This window comes from Rhipicephalus microplus, chromosome 3 (assembly GCF_043290135.1).
Source record: "Rhipicephalus microplus isolate Deutch F79 chromosome 3, USDA_Rmic, whole genome shotgun sequence".
Taxonomy (NCBI): domain Eukaryota; kingdom Metazoa; phylum Arthropoda; class Arachnida; order Ixodida; family Ixodidae; genus Rhipicephalus; species Rhipicephalus microplus.
The window spans coordinates 104,848,228-104,868,081 of record NC_134702.1 but is presented as its reverse complement, the minus strand read 5'-3'; the positions used below and the strand labels follow the sequence as shown (position 1 = coordinate 104,868,081).

General features: G+C 43.0%; 1 protein-coding gene across 2 annotated transcripts in view; it reads right to left on the bottom strand.

The window, feature by feature from the left end:
- Positions 1-839: 839 nt before the first annotated feature.
- The window catches only part of LOC119159500 (uncharacterized), a 70,332-nt gene continuing 51,317 nt past the window's right edge, over positions 840-19,854 (bottom strand). The window contains exons 2-3 of one of the 2 annotated variants that reach the window (XM_075890088.1): positions 3,433-3,707; positions 840-1,519 (exon numbers count right to left, since the gene is read on the bottom strand). In XM_075890088.1, the coding sequence (XP_075746203.1) occupies positions 1,285-1,519; positions 3,433-3,707 (510 nt within the window). In that variant the 3' untranslated portion in view covers positions 840-1,284. The remainder of the gene's footprint in view (positions 1,520-3,432; positions 3,708-19,854) is intronic. The other variant, XM_075890089.1, reaches the window with a different exon arrangement.

Below are 19,854 nucleotides of genomic sequence, written 5' to 3'. Positions count from 1 at the left end.
CGAAAAGAATAATCAGGTGCATCTTTTAGCTTATTTTTCTGAGCCGTAAACTGAAGTGATCGGAGAAGGTGAGGGAGAGAAAGAAACTAGAACAGAAAAAGATAATAACGATATTAAGACTCTAGGATCGGGTACGTTACTGTCCAGTGGAGTTTGGAAATAGGAGGTTAAACTTTCCATCTATATTTCTACACTGAGGCCTTCGTTCAAATTGATCTCCAATGAATCTTATTAGAGCAATAATAATATCTTGGGCGAGATGGTTGCAGAGCATTTTGACATCGCTCGTAGAGTACATAAAGGAGGTCATGTGCAACACGTGACGATTTGGCGCTGTGAGTTCTGTAATGTATCATACATTAGTTTTGCGAAATATTCCGAGGTTTCTTTGAACTGAGATCATTGGTTGGTTGCGTCCTTGGGGCTCAATGGCCGCAGAAATGCTCTCTTCATATACTTCTTTGTTTTTATTACTGCTTCTGCTGCTGAATAAAGATACATGAGGTAGAAAAAGTATTTATCAACCCTTTTTACGCATGGCACTATATAGATGACACATGGAGGAAGTAAATCTCTACATATGTTTATTTACATAATGTCAACGTAAACTTCAAGAAAACGGTAAATGTGCACACTTATTACATGATCGCCTTGCTTGAAACAACAGGTAATGCGTGTATGTCATTATAAGAGATGCACACTTGTTAAACAATCTGTAATCCGCCTGTCTTCTTTCTGCCAAGTATAGGTGACGTTCTGTTTTTATTTCGCAGCTGCCATAATTTCACCCAAAATCACATGTAGTATTTTTCATCCATAAGAGGAGCTTGGCCCACGCACTTTATCCAAGCGATGACGAGCTCTTGATGGATGCCACACATCAACTGGGCACTTTCAATCGTGCTCTTTGCTTACACGGATAAGAGCATTGGGCACGTAAAAGAATACACATGAAAGGCTGCTTATTCCTTCTTACAACAATACCGTTAGCGTTAGGGTATTGACATGGAGTAAATGAGCAGAGAAGATACCTTTATAGAAACATCATCGAAACGCGTGACACAGCTGGTAACTTCGGGACCTCATTTCATGAAGTAGTACTTCTAAATCATTGTATGCCCCGGGGTGCAGAACATAATCACCGAAGCTGTCATCTTAACGAAGTCATAATAACATCACGAAATCTAAAAGGTTATGAAAGTAGCCACTGAAGGGGAATCGCGAAAGGTGATTAAAAGACAGGCAGGGCTGATGGTACACAAAGGAATGGTATACAGTTCTAATCTACTGCCGAGAAGTGGAGCGCTTGTAGAAGCCTTCGAAACCGGTCCTGTCTATTTCGTCAAAATTTCGCTTGTAAAAGCCCCCGAAGTCACTCCTGTCAATTTCGTCGAAGTTTCGCTTGTAAAATCCTGGCCAGCCGGCGTTGTCAATCTCGTCGAACTCGCCGTGTCCGTAGCCCCGCTTGTGCACGCCGCCCTGGTCGCCACCGAACGTCAGTCCGCTTAGCGAGTCGAACCTGCGGAAGATGAGTGCACCGACACAAAAATTGGTTAAGAGCGCCATTTTGAGAAACGTAAGCTCCATCGTAGGAATGTAAACAAGTGCACGGGGTGATCAAATCGAACAGACATCATCTCTAAAAAAAAAAAAGGAGACGACGGATTTACTGCATCGCAAATGTCAGCAACACGTTGCCGTACAGTTCCGGCGAAATCTGCCTCGGTGACACCGATTAACGCGGAATGCTCTGCCACAAATTGATTGGCTCTGATTTAGTCAATGGAAAGTGCGAACTTGCTTCGAATCAACCATTGTGTAGATATTCTCGGCCGCAGAGCAAGAAAAATTGCTTTAGTTTGATCAGTGGACTTCACCCTCAGAATGATAGTGTGCCCGTGATAACACAAATTCTCGAACCAAAAAAAAATAAAATAACATTGGCGGATCCTCAAAAATATTTTATGAAAATTTGAAGTGACGGGAAAACAATGTTTTTTGTACAGAAGAAGGTTGCATATGCATTGCTTTGAAACTACAGCAACGGCTGATCCTGCACTCTCTTGAAGAGACGCTGAAGTAATTTATAAAAAAAACTGCTTTGGTGCGTTCAAGGACAGTTTGGTCGCACCTGAATTCTGAAAGTATTCTGAAACTCCTCAAAAGTGAACGCAAAATTGTGTTTTTTGGAGGGGGCCAAAAACAGAAGGTATGGCCGCAGGGATTCATGAAATTCTTAGCGAACGTCGTAACATTATCCTCGGTCTGCCGCGTTATGTACAATACCAACACCACTGAAGCGTGGCCTTCTCAATTACGTGTAACAATGGCGCATCACGAGTTTGTCACGGAGCTCACTGTTTAGTACGAAAAATTCTGCTCCCGTTTCACTCGACTATTTGTCGTTATTTCAGATATCATAATCCACCTAGCTGTATAACGTTTATCCTCGTTATATTTCAGCCTTAGGCTATAAATAGAGAGCCCTCTCACAGTTACTATCAGTAAGCTACGGAAGCTTAGTCGGAGTGCAGTGGGGCTAAACCAAAGGAACCAAAGGGTTGCATAGGTTTCTAAGCCAACATCTTCAGTGCGCTCGCATAGGCTGAGCAATACAAGTCCTTCTTTCCAGTGTTCTAAAGCTCCTGCTGGAACAACTGCCTAAAAAATTTACGGCATCATCCACAATAATGTCTGTCGTTGCTAACTACGAAGTTTTGTAGAATTCTCAAACCGATTCAGTTTCACTTTCAAAGGGCCAGAAGTGATTCTGTCTCTGCAGAAATGATTGGCATTTGATGTTCAATGTATCTGTATCAATGTCACTCTTTGTATAATCAAGACCGGACTGGATAAGCGCCTGTGATAGACAGCCAGGGATGGATATATATGAAATGTGTTAGTGCATGTACTGACCGTAGAAAAGGAAGGTGTAAACAGTTTCTGACAGTGTGAAATGCTGTAAGCAAACTGTATATTGGCACGATATTTAAACTGGTTTCAGTGTGCTATTATGTTTTTTTTTTTTTGGATTGTTCAATTTTGGGTACTGTTTCGTATTATTCTTTTTTTTTTCGATGCAGAACTTCATGATATGGAGTAGCCCAGGCAATGTGCATCTCAACCTTTCCACAGCAAAACAGTAAGAACAGAACAGAACAAAATAAGAACAAACAAAAAACACAGCTACACGCAATACGTGTAGCTGTGTGCAATACGTGTAGCTGTAATTTGTTTTGCTACAATAACGCTTCCTGAAGCAACTACAAAGCAAAAAGAAGGATTGCATAATAAACACAGCACACCAAGAATCAAAAGACAGCACCAGTTTCCTGTGCTGTGTCTATTGCACATTTCTTTCTGAATCGATACACCAACCCCCAAAAAGCGAAAGCAGGGAATGAAAAGAACGAAGATACATTGTGTACCCACGGTGCTTGCCTTTTGACCGGCAAAGAGCCGGGCAGAAAAGCTCCCGCCGTGCGCATATGCTCGGCGCTTCCTGGCTTAGCTGAGCTTCGGCGGGACACGTAGTCGGGTGAATACTGCAGTCCGCGCAGCACGTACGGAAGCACCAGCGATCGCAACAGTTCTCCGCCACTAAGCCTGTCCAATTGGTGGCGGCCGCTCAACTTGTCGAGTCGGCCGGCGCCCTTTGATGCTGCGGAAGGGCCAAGACCACCGCCCGATTCGTCGCACCGGGCATCCTGCGAAAAAGAACAGTGACTAGGAATATGAAATCTCCAAAAGTGGACCAATCGTCACAAAAAAGTTCTTACGCTAGAATATTGTGGAACTGTGGATGTGAGACAATCATGCAGCTTGCACATTGAGGCGCTTTATTGTGCACAATTGTGTGCAAAATATTTTTTTGCTGGTTGTGTCAACTAGGAGCTAAAAAGGAGAAACATACATAGTGGCATAAAAGTCGAACATTTCGCGTGATAAATTTGTCTGCATTTAGCGTCATTTGGCAACGTGCTGTTGTATTAGATCTCTTTGCTTAAGTCATTGCACGTGTGTTTTCCGCGAACCTTGTCAAAAGTGAAGTTTCTTTCCATGGATTGAATATAGCCGAAAACAAAAGCTTTATTTTATCTAGCCTGCGATTTGATTTTATTTGCGCGAAATTCGAACACGAATGACTTAACCATGCACGAATAATCAATAAGAATTAAATTACTATAATATATATGAATCACATAAGTGAAGTTGTTCTGATATTACTTCCAGTTATATAGAATATCGAGTGCCGTGAAATCACATTGCGCAAACTGGACGCATTTAGAAGCAGTTCTTAATTCTTCGTGCCTGCAAAAATTATAAGCGATGTTCACTTCGGGATCCAAAAATTTTGTCAACGATAAACGCTTCTAGAAGGGATCCCTCAATAACCATTAACAGCCTGCTGTAAGTGAAAACAGGTTTTTCAAGGCTCAATGCTATCAGGCTACCTTTATAATATATATGAAGAGCACACATTATTAGCAGTGGCAAGTGAGGTGCGCTTGTTAAGCAAAAGTATCAGAAATATTTGTGCTTGTAAGAGGTAAATTTCGGCCGGCAGCGTCAGTTAATCATTCATGTGCCTTTACAACATGCTGGTTTCTTCTCTTGGGAGAAACTGTGTGTTAATGGTCTTTGTTGATGTGAGCCCAAAATCACATACTTAAAAAAAAGTCATTGCGCCCAACTTTTTATATGTCCTAGTAGTGTCATGACAGCGTGTACAATATTAGCAGTAATTGGCAGCTAATGGCCAACAGCACTTACACGTATGAAATTCTTGGTTTTGGCATCCATTTTCTCAAGTTTTTGCTCGTTTCTAACTCCAACGGCGAAAAGAGCCCGAACTCTACAGAAGCATACAGTTTTCTACTCGAATTTTGGCGTTATGAATGCAACGCGGATACATTATATTGGTGCATTATTTTCTTTTTTTTCTTCCGAAAGCAACTTTTTTTCTACTGTCCCATGGCCTGTAAGGTCACATTTTTACCGCTTACGTACAATAACTACAGAGGCTGGCAATTCTAAAAGGTCGTAGAAATTCCCGCATTCCAGAAAGAGAGAATTTAGGAAAAGTTGCGGTGTTAACTAGACTATGTTAATTTCGCTGCCCTGCACGTGGACAGAGGTATGACAGGGTAAAAGAGAGGGAGAAAGGCGCAATGCACTCACATCACTGCACGCATGTACAGTACAGCAAATATACAGGCGATTGCGTAATTCTGTAGCCTTTAAGAACACCAGCAGGGCTCGTGTAGCCTTCTGAGCCGACGAGCTGCGACGACAAGCTCCCACAATTTTTTCCTATCTGAAAGACAAATTTTTTATGCTGTCAATAAAAAAACATTCTTGAGATAAAATTGAGAGGCTGGCAGTTCAACGGTTTCCTCAGACATGCGTGAACACTGGCTAGCTGCTTTCGCTAATATCATTTCCGCATTCGTCACTGCTTTCAAACAGGTTTAACAAAGATTCGACTTTAGACGTCTCATAGTGCACTGTCGGAAGTTTTTTTTTTTTATTTGGGGCATCGTCATTCTCACGGGGACGTCCAAATTTGTTTAGCGACTGTAACGTATGGAGCGCAGGAATAACGAAATCTGTCAAGCACGATATTTTGAAAATCATATCCCCGGCAGCAGATTGATGTTTTCCTAATAAAAGAAGAGGCACAACGTAAGGAAAGCGTGCTACGTACTTAGTGCATGGTCGATGACGTATGTCATCATTCTGCACGCTACTTTCTAAACAACAGGTGGACAAGCAAGGAGTTCTTCCCGTGGAGTGGAAATGTTTCGCGTGCGACAACTCACCAATCGGAAATAAAAACAAGCCACTTTTTGCAGAGTATCAAAAATATAGTGACGAATAATGAAGAGACAATAGAAACCACTTCCACGCTAGTGGCATCTTCCATGTGAGCATCCGTGCGAAGGTCACAAAGACGAAAGACATGGGTCCACGTAGGGTAAACTGCCATCTAGAAGCAGAAACCTGCACGTTCAGCAGGAGCCACTGTGCTCGTATGCTTTTCTGTTGGAGACGTTAGTTGTATTTATTTGAAACGGTACGTGCAATACAACAAAGGGCAATTGTTCGCAAGAAGTCTTGTTGATATAGTTTTTATAGGAGATCAATTGGATAGACAACTTATATCCTAGAAGGTGTTGACACATGCTAATAACATATTGCTTTCAAAAATGACCAGCTCGCTGCCCCTGAAAACGTTTCTGGCACGTGCTTATTGTTCATTGTTCAAGTAACTTTACGTACGTTATCAGGAAATCATAGCTCGCACGTGGCAAAAAGCTCCATGCGTCTTCGCAAGTCTCGCAGAAGAGATAGTTCTTCCTCTCCATTGAATAGTGATTTAGAGCAGAGAGCAATTTATGGCAAAGCCTCCTGAGGAACCATCGGGGATAGTCTTCCCGTGTTCAAGACGGTTCGCAATTTGTATGTATGAAGTGTTTCCACGTGGTAACGCTGGACATGCAATTCCGGAAGTGTTCAGGCTAAGTATGTCAGAAAGAATTATTATTCTTACTACCAACCCACAAAAACGAATGCAGCAAGAATATGATGGCCAAATTGGACGACCATGAAAACCCATTTGCAACACAAAACGTCAATAACAGCTGTGCCCACCCTCATGAGAATGTATATTGATCGTGAAAGGAACACGGGGAAAAAACATGCAAGGCGCTTTGACTACTGAGTGGAGCGAGACATCTTTAGCGATATGTTCTCTTTTTCTTCTTTTGTACACTTCTGCACCAAGAAGTTGGTGGTTGGCGTCGGGAGCTTAGAACATGTTCTCCCCGCGTAGAAGGTAAAATAAGCGCAAGATATACAGTTAGGTGTAATGGAGCTACGGATCGCTAGGATCGCTATATGTTGATATTTACCGTATATTTAGCCTATACCCCGTGATGGCATCGACAGCCACGGTACATTCCACTCTTCATAGCACACTTTGCTGAATTTCTGGTGAACGGCTGAAGAACTGGAGCGCCTGTTTGGTGACTGTAAGGCAGCTCTTCATGGCTTGATATGCGTATAATATTTTATGGTATAGATCTGCTCTCTTTTATCATTTAGCAACGTTTTGGCATGAGAAAGAGACCGATAAATATTTTAAAGAAGAGCTGGAGATGTTCGCCTGGCTTTTCGCCTGACACGCTGCTCCAGGAGCTGGGTGATGATTATGATATCTACACCAATAAACGCGTAACAAATACAGCCACACACATGCATGCAACACTATATACAAGGTTTCATTCAGGCTTGTGGCCCGCAAGAAAGTTAGCAGCAACTTTGTGGCGTGTGGCTCACTGGAGCTGCTTTGCCATGGGCCGAAAATATGGACCAAGACCGTGTCCTGTTGTAGATTCAAGGCCACCTTCATAAACTGTCTCTCTGGTGTATATAGCGTAACTTCGAAGAGGCCATGATTCAGATTTTCTGGGACGTCACATCGGACACACATTGCGGATTCCCTCAGTCTAATCTTGTTCCTAAAGTAATTGTTGTATTTGACATTTATTCAGATGCGGTGGAAGCATCCTTTTGCCTGTTGAGGTCTCGCGGCATACCGTAGTGACACGATGGATTGATCTTGTACCGAGGCCCATAGCGCAATGGCTCTCAAGCCAGTGCGTTAAAATGAAAAATGAACATGCCAATCCAGCTACTCGATCTGCAAACACACAGGTTGTGCAAAAATGTATCCCTCTTTTAAGAATAGAGGCAGGATTGGGAATTCGTTATCCTGTGAGCCTTATTGAAGATATTATCGAGCAAAACGCCAAGCTTCAAGTGCACACGTCAGCACCAATAGGCCCACATTCTTTGACTTCGATCGCCATGTGGACTTCTCGAGTCGAGGGACTGCCACTTTATCAACTTTGGCCTCGTGTTGCTCTTATGATATCATTTTCCTTATGTATAGGTATGGAGGATAATGTCGTTTGCATTCACTGTTGCAGCCAGAATAAAAAAAAATTGCCCGCAGCTTCCCTCGGGGGAACACTGAGGAGGATGCGGAGCATGTAATTGGTTAACGGGGTGTTAAAGTGCGACTTACTTGGGTCGATGGCTAAATTGGTTAACGTGGTTGTGAAATGGGGTGTTAAATTGCGACTTACTTGGGTCGATGGCTAAATTGGTTAACGTGGTTGTAGGAGGGGGTGTTAAATGAGTGAACACGTACACACGTATGCGAAAGGGCGGCGCTGGTCGAAGGGACGTCGATCATTGTGTTTGTGGATTCGTTGGAATTCATTTCACCGCGACCTTGGACGTCGACGCGCCGTACAAACCAACCGATGAGCGGCAACTGAGCGAGCGAGCGCAGGACCTTGAGTATATATACAGCGCGACGGCGCATGCACTGTCAGCTGTCGAATGTTCGAGAAGGGGGAGAAGCGCAACGGCGCATGCGCGCGCGTCAGCTGCCGATGTTTTCGAAGCGCAACGGCGCATGCGCGCGCGTTAGCTGCCGATGTTCTCGAAGCGTGATGGCGCATGCGCGCTACATTATACAGCTAGCGAATGTTCGTGAAGAGGAGAAGCAGACGCGGTGTGTAGAGGAGGAAGGGTGCACAGATGGTGGAGGAGTGAAGCGCGCGCGGTGTGTAGAGGAGGAAGGGATGCACAGATGGTGGAAAAAGGAGGAGGAAGCTTGCGGACGGCGCCGCACTACAAGCCTCGAGTATTAGATGTTCCGCATCTAAAACGAACATATTCTTAGCCACTGTCCTTGGCACAGCGCACACAGGCTGCAGTATATGAAGAAGATGGGCCATGAAGGCCCGTCTTGAAGACAGACCACTCTAGTAACAGACAACCGTATACTGAGGACTACACTACCTTCACACTGAAAGTGGAGGCAGTCAAAGATTGGCGGTGGACTGTTGGTGTTAATCTACCACCCCTATTACTCAATCGCCTTGCTTTTCTATACTTGCTTCCTGCCACCGCTCGTCATACTTTCTCGCTCCCTCTTGCGTAGGCTGAACGTCTCAATTTCCGTTAACACGTTCTCTTTTCTCTCATTCGTAAGTTGTTATAAATATTCTCATACAGTTTCATCGACGAGCACTTCTGGGAAGTTCAACAGTACAGTGTATTTCTCCTATCAATAAAGAACTTTGATTATTCGATAGCGAGTCCAACTCAATTTCTTAGTGCTATGAGGGCCCATATACTCTTGAGAGACAACATATTGTATTGCCGCATTGCATTAAAAATTCACAAGGCTTTATTCTTCGTCACCCAAATAACAAATGTTCGCAAATTCTTGAAGTTAGATTGACTGGTTAACAAGGCAATATATTCAAACACTGAAGACTAGAAACACTGCTCTAGCGATGCAGTTGAGCAATAGTTTTAAAAATATAAAAAAATAATCTCTATGAAAAAACAACTACGTGCGTATGCACGGCTCGACTAAAAGACGGATGGTTAGTATTTAGCGTCTCCGCTCTTTTTTCACGCCAATTTTTATCATACAATTTGTGCTCTTATATGATACTTCAAAGTGTGAATAGGTAATTGAGACAATGTATTTTATGCATGTGGACGTTTAATGTCTTTATTGTTTTCAGCGTTTTATTATAAAGGTGCCCTTTCTGCTGATCTTTTTAATTAGTACTGTGCCCTGTTAAGCATAGTGCTTGTTTGAACCTTGTCTATGCGTAAGAAGGCTTAATTGGGGAAGTTGATGTGCATCTCCTTTGAACGAAATAAGAAACCCCACAAAATTTAATGCGAGCAAAAGAGCGACGAGAACACATGTTGGTCGTTTTTTTTCCTTGGTCCTCAACTTTTTATGCGCTGTCTGACAAACTGTATAACACTGAGTAACATTTTATCATCACTGCGTAATACTTCTGTGAAATTTGTGCTTCATGTGCCTTAACTAGACCAAAGATATCTTCTTCCCTCGTCATGTGTCTTCACCTACATTTCGCCCACATACTATACCAACCAACTTTTATGAACCTCGTGCTCCCTGGTAAATGTGTATCACATGGTTTCTTGCAGGAACTCAGCCTTATACAATTTCATATAGCTTACGAGGCTAGTGAGCTTACCTTTGCCGTAGCGCTTCATCATTCCACGTACTTTTCGTACAAAAATTTGGCCTCGCGAATTGAAGTTGTGTGACAGTGTTTGTCCAACACCATTATGAAGTGAAAGTCTCTAGCGCATGAAGATAAGGTATAATGAAACTGATCAGACGTTACATTTTTGATTATTAATGAATCGTATTACATTAATCTACCTCTCAGTCTTGTCTCTGTAGATATTTGTGAGTTTGTGACACTGCTTGTACGGGCTGAATGAGAGCAAAAGATGGCGTGGTGAATGACCATGAAGTCGAGCCTTTTCGAGGAGCTGCGCATTGAACTAAATGGCAGCGGTTGTGTTAGTTGTAGGAATTAGCGTCTACCTTTGCCATTTACATACTATAAAAACGTGAGTACAATATTCTATTGTTTTTGCAGAAGCTTTGATATCATCTTCATTGTATTAAAAAAAAAGACGGGACTAAATTATGCGATGTCGAACAGTAAGTACAGTGAAGATTGTTTTTAACGTGGAGAATAAACTCGTAAATGCTGCCTTCGCAGCGTCTCCGTCCAGCAAAAGCAATAGTCAACGTAAGCACAACTATACTTGAAGCGAAGAACATCGTTTGATCTAGCATTGACCGCTGCCGCAGTATCCATCGCCGTTGGCGCCCCTGTCTGCAGGCACGAATATTGCAACTCTCATCTCGTCAGAATGTTGCAGCTTAGGTGGCCATTTCATGATGGTGGGATTTGTGCTCTGTGCCTAATTAACTTCGGCGCTGTTAGCTTTATTCAGTCAATGCAGTAATGGTTACACAAATCTGAGAAGTGAGGAGGGCTATACATTCGATGCCACTGTGCATATTGCTTTTTTTTTTTTTTTTGCTGACTTACTTGCTTTCTTCAGCAGTTTCGACTTGTCAAGGAAAAACCAAAGCACACTTTACGCTTCCACATTAGTGCATGTTCGAACCCAAAAATACCAAAGACAATCGAACTGAAGCTAGCAATTACCCGTATTCATGTCACCACGCTAGTCATCAAGAAAGAGTTAGTGACTTCTACTTAGCCGTATCACGTGGCCGACTACTGTATACCGAACTAAGCTAGCAATGCAACTTATTAGTGCTAGCTAGCGTAATACTGCAAAAATAAAATAATGCACGCTTGGCATTTGTTCAGCACGTTTTTCAGCAATTCGCGGGTCTCTTTCTTTACATTTAACACCCAGGAATGCATAAAACACGCCTTGTGTAATTGTTCTCGTTGCGATGCAGAGCACCACATTTTCATGGCAGTACTTCATTTTGCAACTTCAGCTTGTAGCTGCGGCCCTTCCTCGGCTCGGGGAAAAGCGGTGCCTGCATGATGCGAAATACAAAAGCGCTGTCAGTTCTATCGAAGACGGCACACCTTAAAAATCTTATGAAGAAAAAAGAAGGAAAACAGGAGGAAAAGAATGACAGGGAGGTTAACCAGCCTATAGGCAGCCGGTTGGCTACCCTGCGCATGAATTATTCTTGAGTGTATAAGGGTGTGCATCAGTGCACGCGTTATTTTTTTTTTGTCTATACGTCATCGTTGCATACGCTGTAGTCAACATCGGACACTTGAAGTAGCAAGCCAAGTGAGGAAACAAGATAGTACCTTTAGGGTAATCTTTCAAATATGTTTTGTCTCTTCATAAGTGTTGCATCCGCCGGAAGAGAAAGACCAAGGCCTTACAGAACACCTTTATTTACGGCACGGCATGCTTGCAGCACAAAGCAATGATTCACACAGCAACAGAACAAGAGCCAGAATATATACGCCCACCAGCCACTCGCGCATGTACGATAACATGGTGACGTCCCTAACACTGTTCATCGGCGATGCCTTTCACGCGCCGTAATACCGATAACAACACAACAATAAGAAACGTCAACTGTTCCCTAGCAGTCTGCCTTTACCTCATAATAAAGATGCCTTTCGAAACAGGATAAATAGTAAATGCGCCCCTGTATCTTTTACCAGTGTACTTGCCGCAACAACTTTTGTCCTCTGAAAGCTGTTCAATAGCACCGGGTTTGCATATCCCTCGGCCGATGCTAACAATTTTGGCTATTGCCAACATTGGCGGAATTGCAAGGTGCTCTTTACGCCACTATCGGAAAATATTGGCCAAGTGTTCGCAACAAGTTCCTTATAAAATGACGTGATTTGTAGATGCTCCACCCTTCAAGCATGACGCATGCTCAAATCTACGCCAAATCCACTAAGGAACTGAGTACATTCGTACGAGTATTTCCCACGGGTTCCATTTCCAGGAAGAGAACATCTTCCGGCTCAGAGCTGAAGCACATGCTCGCCTTATTACTTTCGCTTCATAAATCCTACAAGGAAGAAGCAACATCCCTAAGGAATGCTCACTGCGCTGCTTGAGCACGTAATTCCGGAAGGCGTAGTTCCAACATGGGCAATGCATACCATCGGAGCAGGTGCTACATAAATTACGGCACACTCTAAGTCAGTAAAATTGAATAAGATCTGTGAGAAAGTAGGACCGTGTGATTACTGCGCCTGAATCTCTAAGCCAAATTACATTTGCAGTCAAAACAAGAGGCATTCTCGAATATATCTCGCAAAGAAGTTTAAAACGAACATTATTGTGCTCCCTGAGGCTTCGAGGTAAACCAATTACCCCGGACTAAAATATCTCGTGCTCACTGACGGCATGAAATAATTTTTATGCAGTTAACCTGCCCTATCTCGTGATATCTGGCAGTTGAAGAATACTCAGCGCAAAAGTGATTTTGCTCGATTAGAAACGATTATACGTTTTTCTGCCCGTACTCGTTGTTCCCTTCACACCGGACTTGTTGATGCGTCCTCATAGTAGAGCTTTGCGTACTCATAATCGTCGAACATTTGTACTGAGCACGTTGTGCCATATATATCAGGTCCTTTTAGTCGTTTTTTTCATCAATATAGAAGCGAGATTTCAATAAAATATAGGAGAATTATAATGCTTGGATTAAATAGGCGGTATTTTGTTGTATTCTATTCCTTTACGTTTTTGTACGTGTAAAAATTTGAGTTTTCATTTTAAGAGTCTTTTGTCCCACATGTGCCTCTTGGTGTAGAGGGAACGAAATTTAGATAGACACGTAACTATGTATATGTTGTACTATACTTTGTCTGGTGTTCTGTCGGGTGACCGAGGGCACTTGCTTGTGTCGTGTGTTGTCTGTTGTCGAACCGTTCTTGACAGGTTGCAGAACCCTCGACAAGTGCTGAGACCAAAAATTGTCAGAACAGACGAGCGAAGCTGGCCGGCAAGTTGTGGCGACAAGCCAGTGGAGCTGGGATCCGTCCTCAAGAATGGGATGTGTTCACGGAACGGAGTCTGGAGCTGCATTCTCCCCATGGCCCTGGAGGCAAACCTAATGGGACGTGGCGAACGAGTGCGCCCGACATCAGAGCCATGTGGAAGCAGCTCGTCCTTGCGGCGCATTGTCTGGCGGCGGGGGTGCTGTTACGCCTGCGAGTCCACACTGAACGCCAATGCCTCTGCAAAGGTAATTTGTGTCAAGGTCAGCGCTCGAGCCCGCCTTGCGTCTCGAGCCAGCGTTCGAGACGCAATCGAGTCAACGACGTCATGAAGCGGCGGCGTCGGTCTGTCACGCAACGCACAGCGAGCTCCCTCAGCCCACAAGCCCGTTGAAGCAAGCGGCGCGTTCCAGTCTGGCGAGTCTTTCGCAATGCGTGGCAACATTCCTCGTCCTAGTTTAAACCACGCGCAGCGGCGGGTCCCCTTTGGAGGATTCTGATATCGCGGCCAGCGGCGCTTCTAGTTGGACGTTCGGTGACTCGAAGGATCCACCCGGTGCCTTAAAAACAGCCCTGCGGCGCGTCACCAGCAGTAGACTTATGTGTCAGTGAAGCCGACGGATGCGTGCGAGAGAAGACATCTCGGCTCTTTGAGTCCCTAAGCTGTCGGCCCCAGTGCCGGATTTGTAACGCCTTTATTTCTTTGCTGTACATAAACTTTGCCTTAAATAACCGTCGTCTCATTCACTCGTCTATCAGCTCTACGCAGAAGCAGTCGTGAGCCGAGTAAAACACGCTACCAAACGGCTGGCGACCGTGTCGGCGAAGTTCGGAGCAGTGGCGCCCTCGGGACCGTTTGGCGTCACATCTTCGTAACAACCCTAAGGGAGTTCCCTGTCGCTAAAAACTGAGTGTTTGTGTTTTCAACGCTGAATCGTTTCATGGCAGGGTCCATGATGACTTCAGTGATGTCAATTTCACCACGGAAACGACGTCAGCGAAAGGCACAGGAACAAATGACAAAGAAAGACTACAAGAAAAGTCTACCTTATTCTTATAACCCTGGACTGAAACCCACGACCTCTAAATTCTAGACGTTATGTGTCGGGCGCTTCACTTTCTGCGCCAACGAAGCACATGTGCAAGTCTTCACAAACGCGCGTAATAGATTGCATACCTTCTACCTCTCCCAGTGTTCTCTATTGTAGGGCGTGGCATCGCCGTCTGGGAGCGGTGAAGTTCTGCATTATCAGACTAACGAGTACATACGAAGAATACTTGGTGTGTTTCATGCAACGGAGGCATTTATTGTAGTATTCCAGGTTACAGTGGGTTCAGTGATGACGTAGTTACGAGCTTTGCCTTTCACGTCGTGTTCGTGAGTGACGCCTCTTGATTAAAGTACTGCAACTTCCACGTGCACTAACGATGTTTCTTCACCGCCGACTTTTTCCATGGCTATAACACGCATCAATTAAACTGCTGCAATAAGCGCCACAAAAACGCAAGGACAGAGATTGGCGAATGCCGCACAAATTAGAACTTTGGTGCAGTCAGAAACACGCCATTCGTAATGGGAACACCTTGCACACGGCTCAAGCTAGAAACTCTGTCTCTCGTTTTCTGAAGCGCTGTTGTAGTAGAGGCATCTGTATCAGCGAAGGTTACCTTACTACTGAGAAACGCACACCTTGGCGTTTCTCTCCTCCAATGAGGACGCTCCAGCAAAGTACACATCAAGTACCAGTTGTTATTATGTGCTTGTTGATGCCATATTTACCAGAGATTCACCGTATCTTTCGTCCGCGTGTATGTTCACTACATCAGCTACAATAAAGTCTGAATCATCAATCGTAAGCTCTGTCGTTGGCCGTAAGAATGGAGATGTACTGCTAAAGCTACCCTATACCATTAGACGTTTTCGAAGCTCTATCACGTCAATGTACAATAAACATTTGATGTTTCCCTACTGTGTTGTGCCACCCTGGTAATGACGAAGGGGTCAACAATATTTCTTGTAAGTAGCGTAAGACATTGTAAGCCCACGGTATTGAGCATACAGTGAATGGGTACCGGTATGAAAAACAATAACAAATGCAGTGCACTCATTCAACGTACGTGTTCTGGCACTGCAAAGAACTGGTCCATTTGAAGTATATATATATATATATATATATATATATATATATATATATATATATATATATATATATATATATATATATATATACATATATCTTCTAAGGGAAAGAAATGTATAAATAAGGGCTCGTTTTTCCGTGTTTCGACACAATAATAATGAGATCTAACAGACAGTAATGCCGAGGAATGTACAGAGGAAGTTATTAGAACTAATGGAATGTTAATAAAAAAAACTGGTTATTTTTTTCATCCACTTTTTTTTCTTCTTATTTACATTCTATTGGTTCTAATAACTTCTTGTGTACATTCCTTGGCATTAGTGTCTGTTAGAGCTCAATAATATTATATATATATATATATATATATATATATATATATATATATATATATATATATATATATATATATATATATATATAGTGGGAGTAATAATTCAATGGGCCAGTTAGTCTTTGTGAAGGTATGGGATATGGCACAACGGGAGCGTTGTCAACAAGGATAAATATATTTATTTCCCAACAGTTTCGGGAGGGGTCCTCCCTTCATCAGGGGATGAGTTATACACTCATCCCCTGATGAAGGGAGGGCCCCTCCCTAAACTGTTGGGAAATAAATATATTTATTCTTGTTGACAACGCTCCCGTTGTGCCATATCCCATATATATATATATATATATATATATATATATATATATATATATATATATATATATATATATAATGCGGGCAATCATGGGATCGCTGTGATCGTTTTTACAGCGAAAGCTGTTATAAACTCACAACACGGATCAGGTGTGGCACCGTATTGTGAAAGAAGAAAAAAAAATGAAAAAAACCAAAGACTCATCCCCTGATGAAGGGAGGGCCCCTCCCGAAACTGTTGGGAAATAAATATATTTATTCTTGTGGACAACGCTCCCGTTGTGCCATATGCCATATATATATATATATATATATATATATATATATAATGCGGGCAATCATGGGATCGCTGTGATCGTTTTTACAGCGAAAGCTGTTATAAACTCACAACACGGATCAGGTGTGGCACCGTATTGTGAAAGAAGAAAAAAAAAATGAAAAAAAACCAAAGGCATAGTGGGGCTCGATCCCGGGTCCACTGCATCCCAGCCTAATGATCTATAGCACTGAGCCAAGTCTCTGCTTGGGATGCGTTGGCAAACGGGCCTTAGGCAGGCTTGATGTCGGGAAAGTAATTGCGGTAATTTAACTAGTAAAGCGTTTTAGAACAGCAAAGAAACAAACAGCCAGGCGTCACAGAATGCGACTAGAGTAACGAGTGGGTCATTTAATTCCACAACCAGTTACAGAAGGTTGTTCTCGATCCCTTATCAACTTTGTGGCATACCCACTTCAGATATAGTTCCTCATCGTCGTCAGCCACTGCATGAACAATTGGCACATAATTACTTGCAAGTGTTTAGCGGATACCACGCTTCTTATAAGAATGACGAAGGATAGCATTGTGCATGCCAGCGTACCACCCAGAAGTTATTATTATTATTGGCGTAGCGGGTACCCAATAAGTGAGCTTGCAGCAGTTACCCAAGGATTCTTTAGAAAAGGCTCTGAAAAGTCGCTCTTCCAGCTTTCTCAGTGACTGTGCTGCACTTTCCGCACGGTCTTGCTTTTTTTTTTTCAAGTTATCATTATAACACAAAAACATGATATTACAGGGGCGATTGCGTAGCTACCGCCATTGTCATAGCAATTTATCAAACGTTCTGCACGCGGTCAGCGTGCAATATTCGTCCAAGTTGAACACAACTTGAGCGATACAAAGTGAAGGCTACACGCCTCCATACTCATAAGCGAATTTATAATCTTCCAGAGGCAAGTAATCTATTAAGTTAATTTTCACCCTTGATATCAGCCCTCATGATGTCGAAGATGAGTAAATGCACGCAATGAAATAACGCTAGCTACTGATCTCCCCTACAATAGTGCTGTTTGTAATTTACCGTGGAGACACGTGCCAAAAATATGCATTTCAAAGCTCCAGCTTCGGTCGTTCCTATTACTGTATGTCCTTTGAAGGGAGCAAAGAAACAAGGAACTTCCGAATCCACTGCAGTGCACCAGCTTGCATTCTGCGTAGGATCTTTTCGGTTGTTTTACATCAGCTCAGCTTTCCTCCATAAATCATTCGCAATATACTAAGAAAAATAAAATCTACCAGCAAGTTCAACGTAACATGAGAAAGACCGATGAACCATTTACTACGGCTTCATCATGAATGATGTAAGGAGTATGACGCGAACCCGAGAGAAAGGAACAGTCGAGCGCGAACATTATAAAACGAAAGCTTTCACTTCGCAATCGATTTTTGCGTTTACTGATTCAATACTCCTGTAGTAAAGCATGGACACTTTTCGTTCGTTATATGAGAAAGTGTAAGCTGAGCACATGCCGGTAGTCTATGCTATTATGCAGGCCAGAAAACGCAGCGCCTCTCCCCCCACTCGAGTCAGTGAAAGTGTCCTGGCATTCATCGGATTTGCTTTGTTCCGGTTGACCTGCCTTTCTTCGGTCTCCCGTTTCCGCCTCTATGGTTACGCAAAACATGTGCCTGCAAATAGGCCAGCTATACTCAATAGAATGCACAGGCCGGGATAAAAAGCTCATAGGGCTTCTCTAACGGCCTGGCTCACCCGCGTCTGCATGGTACCGACTGTCACTACTGTTCGCCTTCTCGGTCGTTCTGATGATTGGCGGACCATAGAGCGTGGTGGGAGACCTTCCTGTGCGGGTGCCCAGGCCGTGACAGTTCTGTCGCCTCGGTGCCTTCGGGTCACCGCAGCTCGGGGCAGATACCCTTAGCGACTCCTTCTTGTGGCACCTACCGCCTAGTTCTCTATGAGTCCATGGAATTCGTAAGCTAGCGAAGGGTTTTTGCGAAGACTCGATAAGATTGGTAACAGGTGGTGTTCACGCTTTTAGCTAAATGAAGTCTAGGCACCATAAGACTGCAACAAATCAGGCAAAGTGAGCGATCAATTATGCATCATTGAAATGTTCTACATGTGTACGACTTTCTAAAAATAAAAATAAATTTAACAACGTCGTCCATAAATTCAACGTTCAACGTTATTATTACAAATTTTTACGCATACTGCACCTACAAAATATACCCCAATGCTTGCTCGTAACAATAACAGCAACACCTCAATGCCCACTTAATGGAACCACTATTCTAACTTCAACTTCTAATGCCTTGCGCTACATCTTTTCATAATGTTACACGCTGTTTGAGCGTATTGAAGAGGATGTAATCATTTGGTTCAACTTGTACGCTCCCCTTCCTTGCACTTACAGGTCTGTACTAAGGTCGATTCCCTTTCCGCGGGGTACACACCAGACTTTATCATTACACGTGGAAGTGTCGACAGCTGCCAGACGAACCGAAAAACAGAGCGCCTACTTTTTTCTAGAAAGCAGTGCTTGCCAGCGTAACTATGGACGACCAGAGAAGGCTGAGGTAGTAAGCCAAGCAGCAATGCTGCGTTGACAGTCTTCAAAATATAAGAAACAGTACATAAAGAACTCCTGATACTATATACTGAGTGTTTCGGAGAAGAAAAACCCAGAATCCTTCGTTTTACAAGTTAGAAATGAAAACAGGCTTTTCATGTGGTATCTGTGCTCCGTAAAGGTGGAGATCAAGTAAATCGGAAGCACATTTTTTTTAATACTACTTGTGCCCCCTAATGCCCACAGAATGCATAAGCTAGGTCGAAGGTGGCAAGTAAAAGTATACAAAATGGCACTGGCGTTGCCAATCCATGTTTAAGACCGAAAGGTTACAGGTGGAACGGTACAAAGTAAAAGACTATTTTCTTTGTGTGGATGAGGCGTGCGGTGGGAGAAACATAAGTTGGCGTAAAGAACATAATTTGAGTCATAGCAATCTCATTCCTAACTTCACTTCTTTTATGAGTTTTCTTTTCTTTTATTCGCTGTTCCCTTGACTTGATTCTGCCATCGCCTATTCAACTACACTACAGTCAGCCGTTAAAGCTGCTCAAATTTACGTTGTATTGTACAGCGCTTTGTCCCAACAACGCTGCCCACTACCACTCACGAGAAAAACTAAGTTACTGTAAAGCGTTTTTGCGTGTGAAACACAAGTGTAAGTTTAAGAAACCAACAATCTGATTTCCGGTATATCTATTAAACGCGAATATTTCTACACGTACGTCAGGCACATTTGGTACATATCTATCTATCTATCTATCTATCTATCTATCTATCTATCTATCTATCTATCTATCTATCTATATATATATATATATATATA